Genomic DNA, 14,943 nt, shown 5'->3' with positions numbered 1-14,943 from the left:
ACATATTCTCAAAACTATAATTTTCAGCATCTTAAAAATCTATATTTTGCTCGCTGACAGCTTCTTCACCAGATCCGCCATCAAGTGACAGTAACGCTAATATTTGATTGTGTTCAGTACTTGCTCGGCAGTAAATCGCTGAGCCCATTTCAAGTTTTGCTGATGATACTTCCTATTGTTTTGTTTTCTGCCTGCAGTAACTATGAGTGAAACATCACTCTTCCGCGGGCACTTAACCTCATCAACATAAAAAAAAAATTCTATGCTTTCACCTTCCTTTAATCCCTCCCTATTCTAGCTTATGCTACTCTAAGCAATGTCTGAAACTTTTTATTTTGAGAACTTCTTGCATTTGTTTGCCTCTTCACGGTGAATTGCTTGCTGTATTCCTCATTTGTAAGTCGCTTTGGATAAAAGTGTATTTAAAATTGCACTTATTCAGTCATCAAAGATTCAATTATTGTTGTACAGAAAAAATATACTTACACTGTAAAACACCCCGGGCTGTTTGTGACCCTATACAATTTTTACAAAAAATGTGTAGGAAAATAGCCCAGACAGCAACATAGTGTCGGCCCAGATCCGGGCCACATCTGGCACATGGTGCACATGAATGAGGAGGAGGGTAGTGAATGATGTCCTGGGTCACTAAAGACCCGAGGTATGCATTTAAGGGTTAATAATGGGATATATAGTAAATTAAATCAGGACAATAGACTACAAATGCGCAATAGGCTATATGTTGTCCTTTTTCATTCTGTTACTGTGGAATACAAAGCTAAAAGAAAATAATCAGGAGGAAAAGAATACAGCGAATGAAAAGTGCTTTTGCCATATAAATATTCTTGTCATATCATGTTACATTAAAATACTAAGAGTTACGTTATTCTTGTCTGAATATGACAGCATGCATGAAATTTTATATAGCTCATTCAGTCAAACGGACAGGTAAGGATTATTTGTAGCGCAACCTAATGATTATGAGTCCATTTGAGTGGAACTTCCCCAAACCGGAAGTGCCAGCCATTATCTAAAACGCAGTAGGAAAAGGGTGGATAATGGGCAACAAATGTGGACTCGAGCGCACGCAAGGTGTAGGTTCACTTCTAATAAAGAACTGTTCACACCAAGAACGAAAACTATAAAGATAAATGTAAAAATATAGTTCTAAAAATCTTTCTCAACATAAAAGAATGAGTCCACACCACAACTATAACGGTACCGAGAAACGATATCGTTGGAATCACTTTCAGAACAATTTTTTTTCCAGATGATAAACAACAAAAACAATGACAGCCAATCAGAATCCACCCTGCTTTAAAGAGCTCGAGCATTTAAAGAGGCAGATGATAAAACTGCAGCATGTGCTTAGAATAAACAGAAGGATATCGTCCGCTGGTGTGGACGCTAATATAGTTACGGGCCTTAAAAAAAATTAATTCACATCATCCAATCCCTATTACAGAGGATTAACCGTGATCTCTTATACATTCATATATATTCATGTTATTTCTGTAAACGTATATAATCTCTAGGGTGGACATTACAGAAACATGTCACATTTCACCAGAGTTGGACAAAGTACACAACTTCCTTACTTGAGTGAACTGGTCAGATATTACTTCGTTACAAGTAAAAGTTGTAAAGACCTATTTTTACACAAGTAAAAGTACAGAAGTGAGTATTATCAAAAGTAAAAAGTAAATGTAAATGCATTGTTTTATTATTGTTGCGTTGTTGTATGTAATACAGTTCCTTATGCCTCTGAATCTATGCCTGCCTGCCTATCCTCATATCGATATCACATTTATTTCTAGAGCACAGTTCCAGTAGTGGGATTGAATGTGAGATTGAATAAGTGCACTTAACGTCCACAATGGTTTCGGACACCCAAATGGCTGTTCCCTCAAATAGTGCCCTATTTAAAGTCTTTTGGCTTTTAGTATGAATACGATAGCCTTATCTGTTATCTATAAGCTAGTGTGCTCCAAAACAAAGACAAAATTTGCATTTAGAAGACCAAACCCAACTGTAACGAGGTATGATGTTATGGGAAGAAGGAGGCGGGAACCGGCGAACATTCAACAATATTTAATGAATCAAATGACACAAATACAAAATAAAAGTAAAAGCCAGCAGCCCCTCACGGATGACTGCTGGCAACATAAACCAAAAACAAAACATCAACTAAAACACAGGCCTGTCCTCTCTCCCTCTTCACTGTCGTCGCTCCTCCTTTATGCTTCCGCTCCTCCGTGAGAGATGCGAGACCGGTGCGTCGCGCACGTGTCGCTCATTATCAATCGCGCCACCGGCCTCGCGCCGTCCTCCCACGGCCCTCGACCTCGTCGTGCTCGCCACACCAACGTTGAAAATGAAAATCGGTTGATGTCAGAATCCAACACCAGATTGACATTAGTCTCCAACGTCGGACAGACGTTATATTGTGGTTGAAAATGAAAATAGGGTTGACGTCAATCCGACGTTTCTGACGGCAATCCGGTTTCTGACATCTGTCCGACTTTCATTTCCAAACAGAATCCAATGTCTGTCCGACATTGCATGTTGACGTCAAACTTTCTACTCAAGGACCTTGACAGAAATATAGTGGAGTAATAAGTACGATACTTTTAATGTAGTGAAATTAAAATGAAAATTTTCCAGAAATAATAATACTCAAGTAAAGTACAGATATTCAAAAAGTGTACTTAAGTACAGTACTCAAATGAAGACTCTTAAAAATAAAGTTTCCAAAGGTGGGTATTTGCAGTGAACGTGTGAGTGATTAGCTCTGAAAAGAACCATTATTTCTAGTGTGAAGAACATTTTAATAATCTGAGCTGTAAAGAACCATTTGTGTAATGGAATTTAAATTCCATGGATGCTAAAGGTTCTTCACAGAACCAGAAATGCCAATAAATAACCTTTATTTTTAAGTGTATAATACATATTCAATATTAAATACTGAAAACAAATAAACTATTTGTGCTCTTAAGATTGTGACGTTATTTTCATGACAATTAATGTGTTAATTTCTTTTTTCTATTTTTTCTTTTGTGATTATATATATTGACAGGTTTTGTGAGATCCACCCCTTCATTATAAATTACCATTAACATTATAAAACTGTTTAACTAAAAACAAATACTACCAAAATACATTTAAAACGTGTTTTTGCACACTTTCAGTGTGCACTACTTTTCCACCAACATGGCAGCCGACTCAATGGGAAAACAAAGGTCAGAACTTTTAGGAAATGTCACTCATTTCGTCTCTCACCACTTAGTGGTCTGTTTGGCAGGAGGGGGCTTGGCCTGGTCCCGGTCACCGGGGGCAACGGAATAATGAATCACCACAGCAGCGAGGCTCGGCAGCCAGAGCAGCACGGCGGGACACTATTGTGCCTTGGCCTGAACTATAGGCAAACCAAGCTGGCAGGAGGTCTGGAAATAGTTACAGTCAAATAGAGGCATGTACTGATCAAGAACACAAGAGGTCTGCTATCCACATGGGCTAGAAGATGGTTTTCTTTTGCTTTCCCCATCCCTCCCTCTCGCTTCTGGCCCCCTGATCAGATAAAACATACTGTAACAGCACTTAGTGTTTGGCAAATTGACGATTGTCACAAATTTTTAGAGATGTCAGTCATTATATTTTAGGCTGTGTAAGAGATAATGTACATCCAGCCGGTTGTTCTCGCGAAATAAACCTCAAAAGGCTGATCAGCCCCCCGTGGCAAAACAGATGATCATGATGATGATTACTCGTCACATAAATAGACAAAATGTTGATTTTATTAGCTCATTAAACACAAAGCTTCCATTGAGAAAAACAGTTCCTACTCTCTCAGATAAAAGGAAAAAAAAAGGTACAAAAGTTGTCACTGGGATGGCTGGGTAGTAACTGATTACATGTAACCTGGATTACGTAAGTACTCGTAATTAGATTATATTTCATTTTAAAATCCACGTAATCAGACTATATTACTTTTCTATTTAGTACATTAAACACACTCTCAGAAAAAAAGGTAGCCTACAAAAGTTGTCACTGGGATGGTACTCTTTCAAAAGGTACACCTTTGTGTACCTCATATTAGTACCTAAATGGTACACATTAGTACATTTTTAAAGGGTACCGTCCCAGTGACAGCTTTTGTACCTTTTTTTAGCTTAAATCATTGATTCTAGTTTGTCATATTTAAAAAATGTCTTTCTATAAAAGCCTACTGCTTATCGGAGGTCAGAGACATGTAAGTTGTGAGGGTACACTTGAGATCATCACTGTTTTAGGCCTATAAAATGTGTCTGGGTTTAATGACCATGGGAAAATGTGGGTCCCATCATGGGCCAAATCAGTTAAGAACCACTGTAATACACCATTTAGGCACTAATATGTACACTTTAGGTTCTAATGTATCCTTTAGGGGTAAATAAGGTACAAAGGTGAACCTTTTGAAAAGGTACTGCCCTAGTGACAGCTTTTGTACCTTTTTTTTTCTGAGAGTGTAGCAAGCAGAACGAATGAAGAGGATAACAATGAACAATTTAAGCCATTTTAAAATCTTACCTATTTATCATCTTGTAATCTAATCCATTAGAGTGTACAAAACAATCGTTCTAGCTAAAAGACAGACACTTTTAACACTATAGGCCTACTGTTAATACTGTAGTATGTTAGTATTGCAGTAGTTTTTGGTGTGGCAACTTTTGTTTTGAGAAAACAGTAAGTCATTGGAGTGGTGACAATGATAAGGGAGTTAGGTTGTGCCAGCTCAGTGCTCTTTTTTTTTTGCCCCAGGTGAGGGCAGACTGATCAGATGATTATTTCTGAAGGGGTAAACAGTGTCTGAAATAGAGCCGCGGCAATTACCTGAGTTTCAGGTAATCAAGGTAGAGCTGAATAAAGGGCGCAGTCTGCGTTCCTCCACCTCGCCTCAGACTCCATTACCTGTTCTCTTTCAGACAGCATAATAAGAGCAGAGTAACCCAAACCAGACTCTCAGCAGGAAAATCTGGTTGTCTGTCAAGTTCATTGTGTCAAGCAGCTCAGATATGGTTCCACTACTCTGAAACAAGACCCTGGGTTTGGGGTTTAAAGAATCAAAGAGCTTCCAGATTGAGACTTGACCCCATGATCAGGGATAAACTTGTGTGTGTCTGTGTGACCTGAACATCATTTTAAAGCGTCATGATTTCAAATCCCTGTGTTTGAGAGTATGAGGGTCAGACAGTCAGTAGAACATAATTTACATTGTAAATGTATTTTGTGCATATAATATTTATTTTTAGATATATATCAGGATTGTTGACATTGGCATTATTTTTTATGACAATCGAATGTTTCAGTTTGTAATTCATCAAACCTATTTTTAAAAAGAGCAGTACTACCAACTATGTATACCGGTACATATTTCACATTCACACTGTCGTCATCATAAAAACAAAAGAGTAGATGCCTCTTTAAAGGTTGGACATGTCAAAGATGGACCTCAGGGATAACTGCTATTTACCCAGGTCATGCACACTCTTCTCTTTTAGTTTCTCCCTTTACCTTTGCTGTCTGCTTTTCCACTATTTGAAAATCGTCAAGCTTCCCTCTTCTGCTCCAGTTCTGCTTAATCCCCTCACAAACCATTTTATCAATGCTTACAAATTGCACTCATGCACAAACACCAACATACTTCACCTATTAGAGGAAGAAATGCTTTTAAACCCTAGTCATTACATTTGTTTAAAAGTATTTTAGAATGTTTTGAAGTGATAATGTTGTTTTATTTGACTAAACTGCATTTAGATCTACTGTAATAGCACACATGTCCTGATTTTAGGTTAAATGTTCCCCTTAAATTATCCTTATAAGACCATGAATTTGTAGATTGAACCAGTTAACTAATTCACTAAATATTGCTAATTTGATACACACCTATTTTTTTAATTAAAAAATAATTAAGAGAACACTTTCAGTCAGAATTAAAGAAAAGTTGTGATAGATTTTTTCCCTATTGTGACATATATCTGAGTGAAAGGGCTTCTCGAATAAGAAAAAAGTAGGGCGGGACTTGATTTTGTCCATTGGGAGTTGATTGGATGGTTTGCTATTGCTGTGATGTCATGTGAGTGACAGCTAGGTCGCCCCGCCCTCGTGCCGGTAAACACATCATCAGAGAAGAGATGAGGGAGGGGAAGTTATTGTGATTAAAGATTACAAGTGCACATGAATTTAAAAGAAATTGCATGGATAAATCATATAAATATGGAATTTTTCCATTAAAAACGAGACTTGTCCATTTTTATTTCATGGGGGCTTTAATGCACAATGGTAAAAGTCCTATTTATTTAGCAGCTCAGAACTTTAACCATGCCAGTTTAGATTCATTTCACTTAGCTCAGTATGATGTACGTTGTGTATCTTGTTAGGGAGAATCTCAATAGCATGCATGTGGTTAAGTAAATCCAAGCTGAGGATTTACATACTGCAGAACAGTGAGAGATTCAAGAAACATGCACACAACTACACCTACACAAATATTCACAGGCATCCTGCCCATTGGCCACAGTTGGGTATGTGCCACCCTAAACTCCATCCCAACCAAGAAAGCACCAAATGGCGCTACACGAGAGGAAGACTTTGACTTCATCTCATGATTAAGTGGTTATTATGTGCTAATGAACTGCCCCACGGGGCAGCAAAATGTTCCGTCTGTTTTTCTGTACCCTCACCCACTGGCACTTCATGGGAAGCGTCAGTGAATTGCACAGTAGGCATCATAAATTGGGCTAATTTACAGCCTTTTATTTTTTGGCAGCTCTGACCAACCAAAGCCAAAAGCCAGAGGAGAGGTGAGGCTTTACCCACCAGCCAGCTGCAAATTGCAGTCAATTGCAAATGGTGTAAGGGTGATTGAGAGAGAGAGAGAGAGAGAGAGAGAGAGAGAGAGAGAGAGAGAGAGAGAGAGAGAGAGAGAGAGAGAGAGAGAGAGAGAGAGAGTATATAACTGCATATAATGTAAGGTAAAACATAATTACTTGATCTTGTGCCATAAGTTCACACATTTAGACGTGTGTTGCCTTTTTAGACTATCCTCCTACAGCCATGAAAAATGCTATACTCACAGCTATAGATTGCTGCAGTGATGACATACAAAAAAAACGATTTTTCCCAATTGCTTTTGGATTGAAAATAACCTCTGTGACTCAACAGAGGTTTATAATTATTACATGTTTATTCATCATGATCATGATGAAGCCTAAATACAATTGCCAGAAATAAAAAGATAAACTATAAACAAGCTACACATCTATAAACAAACTACATACGGTTACATGACTTCAACATCACCACCATTACGTTTCCAACTACTTTTTCAGTCATAATTTCAAAGCATTTTTCCTGACAGTTTGAGTTACTATAGTTTGCAAAAGCATGGTTATATAAACACAATGAGGCTGTAAAAGCAGATTTAGTGAGTGTATGATTTTATATGTTCGGCTTGATGATGTTTAATGTCCCTGACAACCTCTGTATAGTCCCATATTTAGCAACCACCTTTTTCAAGACAAGTGCAAACAAACACAAGGGGGTATTACAGATGTATTTTATGCAGTAGAATAAAACGTGAAAATATGTTGAGCTTGTGTTTCCCACAGAACTTTTTTTCAGGCATTTAACCAAAAACACCCATTGACTTCAGGACGATTTGGGTTTTGGCCAACGAAAGTAAGTAATTCCTGTAGCACTCTGTACTGATGGGTGGAAATGAGTTGAGACGAGCCAGGGCTACTTTTAAATAGGGTGACTGAAGGGTGACTGGGACATAAGGTCAAATAGGACAGTATAACTATACAGAGTTTATTTTCTCACCTAATGAGTGAAATAAAAAAAACTGGATGCCTTCACTGGTGTGACATCATGTAGGCTCGGAGGGTGGGGCAGATATCAAACAGGAAGTTGACCCTGAAATACACTTTTCAATGACTTTTGGAGTTCAAGCCTGCTTTTACCTCAATTGTAGCCTAATGTGAATTTTGGATGAATTAATAGCCAAGAAAATCTTACACAAGGTGGAAATTCAAAAACTGCCCCAATCACCCTTAATTCTGCAACTGAAAACATATTAGTAGCAGGCCAATGCTAGGCTACCACCTGTAAAGTAAAACATATACCTGGTGTAAGGAACTGCTCGTGTGATGTTTGAACCCTTTGCAAGCCACACCTTAAATTCAGCATGTTGGGTTTCAGCACCTGGACAGCTCCGTGCGCACTCTTACTGACGATTGGTCGGTGTGACACTCTGAAGTTTCCTTTTATCTCGTTTCATTCTTCACATTTTCATATTTAGTCTATAACAGTGATGTTAAAACATAAACCGTTTCAGATGTCTGTTTAACTGAGACATTTAAGGTTTCTGCTCGCGAATGCAAAATAGTGTCCTGGGCAACTGCAGCTGCGCACGGAAAGCTGTGGAATCCACAGAACAATTGAGAGCAGTGTTCGCCATCTTCTCGCCTTCTCCGGGCTATTTGCATAGTCCGTTCTGGTTGACTGGCTGCCACAGACCGTCCGGGAGACCTCTTTTGTCCGTTAATCAGCAAGTGACAGCGGGGTGACAACTCTCAGGTGACGGATCTCCCTTCGAGGAACGTGAGGAAGAAGAGACATCGAAAGATTCCAATCACGCGCTCCTCTCGATTTGAATGGCTATATAATTCTTTTCTGAAAACGTTTCGAAATCAATCTGTTATTTAAACCCACACGCACTTCATTCTGGACATAAGTCGCATTCTTAAGGACAGCAGCTGTCAGTCCTTCAAAAAGTGCAAAAATTATTAGCTGAGGCTGCTTAGACCTTGGATTACAGAGTAAACAAAAGGTGTCGTGTTTGGACTGAGTTTAAGGATGTCTGGGGTAATAAAAATAAATATTTTAAAATCTAGAAAATCAAAACTAACTTAAATATGTTTAACCCGCGTGTGTATTTAAATGATTTCCAAATCGAGGTTGAACAAAACATTCCTAAATGAATGAAACATCCACATAATATCGCCAGTAAGTCTCTAAATCATAGAAATATCATTTCTTTTTAGAAATGGTGTATATTTTCCAGTCTTTTTAAAGTTAGTGCACTTATTCGCTTCAGACAGGCAAGATCTCACAGTCTGATTGGGTGAGGCAGTTTTTTTTTTGGATGTTCACAACTTTCAGCTTCATCCGCGCATGTTCCAACCGGGAACTTACCCTCTCGTGCACCTGCATCGCCTCTCATTGCCTTCAGGAATTCGCTGATGCTTGTAATCAGCTTTGTAAGGCCAATGAGTGCACGGATGTGCGACACTTCCCAACTGCACAGTGAGTCGCGCAGGCCCGCTGAATGACAGTCAGCGTGGGGCGCCGTTCCAAAGCCGCGCGCTGCCAAATTCCAACAGAGTCTCTCACAATCACTTCGCCGCAGGCCCTCGCACAGGCGGACAGTAACAGGGGAGAGGAAGAGTTGTGTGTGTGTATGCGGGAAAAAGAGACTAAGAGAAAGAGATAACTCGCTAACTACCGTGTGCTTCCCGAAGCGCTGAACAGAACTTTAGTCGCATGTACTTAATCTCTACGGCACGTTTCCTACGAGCGTCTTTGCCTAAGTAGAACGTAAAAAACGTTCGTAAATTAACCAGAGCCTCTGACCACTCATGAACCCATTACATGCTTAAAGGGATCCTTCTCCTTGCCTTCAGTTTGTCATAAACAAAGGGACACTTAATGCACATTTTAAGTCATTGCAAACACTATACACTCTTGCTGGGTTGGGTCAAATATGGACAAACCCAAACGTTGGTTTAAATGAACCTATAGGTTTAAATTGTTTAATCTAAACCAATGGATGGTTTTGTCCATATTGGACTGGTTTGAAGCAACCCAGCATTTTTGATGCGCAGGAGTACCGTAAAAAATATATTGTTGGTTTAACATAAAAAATGTAAAGTTACCTGGTTGCCTTCAAATTTTGAGTTCGTTGAAATAAAAAAATTGAGTTAAAACAATGAAGGAGACTCAAAATATGATGTTATCTGAACCTCATTTATAAGTTGATTTGACAAAAGAAAAAAAGTTTTTTACAGGCTATTTTAAAAGTGTTGGTAAAAAATCATTTGCACACCTGTTTTTATATGCAAAAGAATGCATTACTTAGTGTAGAACGACTTATAGGCTATTATCTGTATGAAATTAAGCCTATATTAAATAACAAATGTGTGTGTTAAATGTCTACATCATCTTTCTCCCCAATGGCAAGTTGAGATCTGCTCCATGTCAGTCTCATATAGTATGTTTTTGAGGATACAAGTGCAGTGCATAGATCTCAAGCCGGATGATTTCAACATTATTGAAATGCAAACGTTTAGACACATTTAGTACGGCGTAAGGAAAGATAATCTTAAAAAGCCGGATTTACAAGGTTATCGTGATTCACGTTCAATAAAGAGTAGGAACACAAAGGTTAAAGGAAAAACTATAGGCTACATTTTTTATTTCTGACAATTTAAACAAAAGAGAAAGAAAGTTGCCCCCTAATATTTCGTGGAACATATATTCGGTAGAAACATTTAACCAAGTGTAAAGCGACTGTAGCACATAACGTCTCGTGCCTCTTGGAGGTTTGTGGATTAGGAAAAAAGACTGCGAGATTGTTAAACATGTCAACGTGTAATTTCACGATAAGGCCCGCGCAAGGAATTTATTGGCCCAGTTGCTGTTTCTATTCCCCGCTAATCTTGCGCCGCACATTCGTCCTCTGCAATCTGTCTCCGTAATCTTCCGTAGCAGAACGGCAACCGGCTTTTTTTTCTGAAGAGGCAAGAAAACATGCAGGGGTATGATAAACCCGATGCTAATTAGGAACATTTATGACAGCGAGTGCAAAGGATCGCCGGTCTTACAAATGACAAAATATACAAGCCAATTTTTTTTTTACCATTTAACTTTAGAACATGGCGGTGTAAAGGTGATAAAGGTCTGTCTAGCTATTATAGATGTGTTGGGGGGTATTTGGGGTTGTATTCTTTACTTCTGCCAGGAAACGGGGAAGGTGAATAGGGTGAGATTTGCCAGTCTGCTGGACTGGTGCCCAAGCTGGGCTCACTCTTTTTGTTTCTGGATGCAAATCCGCGTTGCCAAGAACAACAATGTTGTTGCCCCTATCCTTGTGCATGCGAGGACAGAGTTTATTTTAAAATATATTTTCTTTAAATAAGGAAAATGTCTATAAAATGATATAGCCTAGTATTTTTAGTGTCCTGTCCACAAAAAAAAAAAAAAAAGTTTTTCATGTCGTTCTTTAAAAATAAAATAGTTACGTTATTTGTTCCCAAACTAATTTGCTTTAGTCCTATCCATTTGTGTTACAAACATTAAAGTGAAACTGTGGAGTTCAAAAAAGAAAAAAGAAAAAAAGAAGTGAAGTTGAAAGAGCTCCCTGAATCCTGCTACTTGTTGCGGGAAAGCTCCCGCGTCACGTCACTCTTCCGGTGGGTGTCATTGTAATAAGAATGTGACTTGTCGCTGACCCGGGGGTTCGGCTTTTAGGGCTGTCTAATCCTCCTCTTTCCCTGACACAAAACACTCTCTGCCACGCACTCTGCATTCATCTTAATCCCACTGACACCCCACGGAGGATACGAGCAACATTTGCTTGACGGCCCACCACTGATTCAATTATAAGAAAATTAGGTTGTCAATTTTAGTAAAAGAAAATAAGCCACAAGGCGAAGAAAATAAATAAATAGAATTCTTCTTAAAATGCATATCAAAAGTGGAAATAAACAGAAACATTTTTAATTCCATTAGGAGATTTAGAACGCAATTATTCCATATCCGGTAAATATAGTCATGAGTGGCTCGCGGGAACCCGGGCGGATTTAATTGAAGTGGAGCGGATTTAAAGCATATGTCTGCAAAATCCGAGGCTCACAGGGAAAAAACAGGGGTTGGTCCTTTGAACAATGAATAATGTGGTTCGCTCTCTATTTGCTGTTCTTCGTTTTTCATTGGACACTCTTTATTTTGAGAGGTCTTGAACTTTGACCTCCATCATATGCATCAAGACACAGCAACAACGCCACGGAAGGCTTATTGAAAGCAACAAAATACAGAAGGTTTCCTTACTGTAAAATAGCTTTGTCGCAATTAAAGCAGCTGATCACGCTCAACTAAAATAGTGGCATCAAATAAATAGTAATTAGCAAGCGATCTGAAGAGGTTTCATTTATTAGACAGACACAACAACACGATCTAAGTGGAGCGTTTATAAGTGTATAAAACTCGTTTAAAACGTTTACATTCAATAAAGTGATATTCATTGAGTAATATAGCCTGTTTAGGCTTTAGCCTTCCCCTTCATTCATCACGCATACTGAAAATTTCGAATGACTTAAAAAAAACTCACCCGAGAATATGTAGCCTAATAGCAATGGAAAATTATTTGGAAATGAAAACGTGATTTTTAATAATAATAAAAAACAATTGCACGTGGTCCTGCATATGCGTAGTGTCCCATACAATTTTCAGTCGTTTTTTTTTTTCTTACCTCAGTTTAAGATACAAAAATATTTTTCAATTTTACATTTTATCTTATCTGATAGCCTGAATGCTACACCTATATAATTAAAATAGCCTAATAATGTGCTGAAATTATTTCCAACTGAATAATTCGTTCTTACACATTGTTTTGTCTCAATATGTTTTTTTTTTTAAAAAAAGGTTCTGAATAGCTCAAGCAGAGAGTGACTAAATTTAGTGGTTTATAAAGACATATAAACGTTATCACATTTAGAATATTCGATTTCCAGCTCGCAAAAAGCAAAACAACACAACAAACTAACTTTCCAGAATCAGAGCAAAAGCAAATTTATTCTTCTCACATCAACGCAAAACGGTTCCTCTTTTTCCTGGCAAATCCGAATTATATTTACAGATGTGTATCAATCTTCTCTGTAATATATTCACAATGTACAAGGGAAAAAAATACAACAAACAAATAAGGAATAGAGCAAATACAGTAACTCACGTGTTGACAAATCAAAGTTTGATAGAGAAAAATCTTAGAAAACTTTAAAAACATTGTATTTTGACTATTCACTGTTGCAACCACTCTTTTTTTTAAAACATAGTAGCCTACCATCTCTCTCATACACACACACACACACACACACACACACACACACACACACACACACACACACACACACACACACTCACTCACTCACAAAAGAATAATTAATCCCTCGCAAATGTGTAAAGCTCACGCATATGGTGTCATTCCGGACAAATTATTCAGACAAAACATCCCGAGGACACCCTTCAGTTTAAGTATTAGCCTATATTTAAATAAAATCACCTTCAAATTTACAAGAACAGACATTCTGTACAAAAAAAGGTAGTTATGCTCTAAAAGAGGTACATATTTGGTTATTCGAGTCTGAATGCGTATAGTTGCGAATCGTTTCATATGTGTGTCAGTGGAACGGTTCCGTTTACGCTCGTCGTGGAGCTTTGATAGTGCTGCGGTACAGCGTGAAGTCTGCTCTGAACGGACGGGTCCCCTCCCTCCGGCGTCGGTAAATACATGCTTATCATCTCGCGCAAGTCTCCGGGACAGGGGGCTCGAGCGTGAGCGGTAACGGGAGGGCTCACGCTCGGCTCCGATTTGACCAGCGAGCCCAGCGCGCCGATGGCCCCAGATGAAGCCACGCTGGAGTTTTGATGTTGCGCGTAGGATATTCCCCCATAGCCTGACGGCGAGGCGCTCATGTAGCTCTGAGAGTTTGAGATGGGGCTGTACTGGAGAGCCGTCATTTCGTAGCGGTGCATAGGCTGGGGGTTGTGTGGATGGTGGTGGTGCCCGTGGTGGTGATGCGCTCCGCTGCCTGGGTGCTGACTGTAGGCGAGCTGAGCCTCCTGCATCATCGCGGCAGCAGCCGCGGCAGCCGCCACCTGGCCTGAGTACGCGCCGTTGGTCCAGCCGTTCATGTGCGCGTAGCTCGCCGCGGTGCTGCCACCGTGACCCACCGGACTGTCTAACCTCTGCCCGACCCCAGCTGCACCCATCCCCATCCCCATGCCCATGCCGCCTCCGCCCCCTGATCCAGCGAGCAGGCCACCCGCCAAAGAGTACTTGTCCTTCTTGAGCAGCGTCTTGGTCTTCCTCCGGGGTCGGTACTTGTAATCCGGATGCTCCTTCATGTGCATGGCGCGCAGTCTTTTCGCCTCGTCAATGAAGGGTCGCTTTTCCGCCTCGGACATGACTTTCCACTCCGCTCCGAGGCGCTTGCTGATCTCCGAGTTGTGCATCTTTGGATTCTCCTGAGCCATTTTTCTGCGCTGACCCCGAGACCACACCATGAACGCGTTCATAGGTCTCTTGACGCGGTCTTGGTTAACTTTGCTGTTGGGTCCCGTGTGGCCCGTGTTTGTGTTAGTCTGGGCTCCTGGAGAATGCAAGTCCGTCTCCATCATCATGCTATACATTCACCCGGCTTTAACTTACTCGGCTCACACACAGAAACATTCACACGTCCCCGTCCGCTGGCAGGCGCACACGCGTAGAACCTCCTAATAACAAAAGAGGCCACTCGAACAGGAGACGGGTACAATCCAAACACAGGATGATGGATGGGAAGTTTGCGGCAGCTCGTCTCCCTTTTGTTTTATTCTAACTTCCTCTCGGGGTGATTTTCACATCCAGTGCACTGCAGAATTGTCTTTGAGCTACTTTCAGCGGCAAGCTAGAAAAGTTAGTGGAAGAGCGGCCATATGATGCGCTTTGACAGGGAATAAATGAGTGAGAGAGAGCCAATGGCGTTTGAGGACGGGGCTGATTTGCATATGGCTCGCGGTCAGGTGACGAGCAAGGGAGAGATCGCGCGCGCCACGGGCGCAGCTGAAGGGTTTTTCTGCGGCACG

General features: G+C 40.0%; 1 protein-coding gene across 1 annotated transcript; it reads right to left on the bottom strand.

The window, feature by feature from the left end:
• Window positions 1-13,485: 13,485 nt before the first annotated feature.
• On the bottom strand, window positions 13,486-14,508 carry sox1b (SRY-box transcription factor 1b; the record flags this gene model as incomplete). Its single annotated transcript, XM_081361698.1, has 1 exon — window positions 13,486-14,508. One exon carries the CDS (start codon window positions 14,506-14,508, stop codon window positions 13,486-13,488), a length of 1,023 nt encoding a protein of 340 aa, XP_081217824.1.
• Between the last annotated feature and the right edge of the window lie 435 nt (window positions 14,509-14,943).

This window comes from Scardinius erythrophthalmus (genome assembly GCF_964197995.2).
Source record: "Scardinius erythrophthalmus genome assembly, chromosome: 3".
Taxonomy (NCBI): domain Eukaryota; kingdom Metazoa; phylum Chordata; class Actinopteri; order Cypriniformes; family Leuciscidae; genus Scardinius; species Scardinius erythrophthalmus.
The sequence above is the reverse complement of the archived record's forward strand: the minus strand, read 5'-3'. Positions and strand labels throughout refer to the sequence as shown.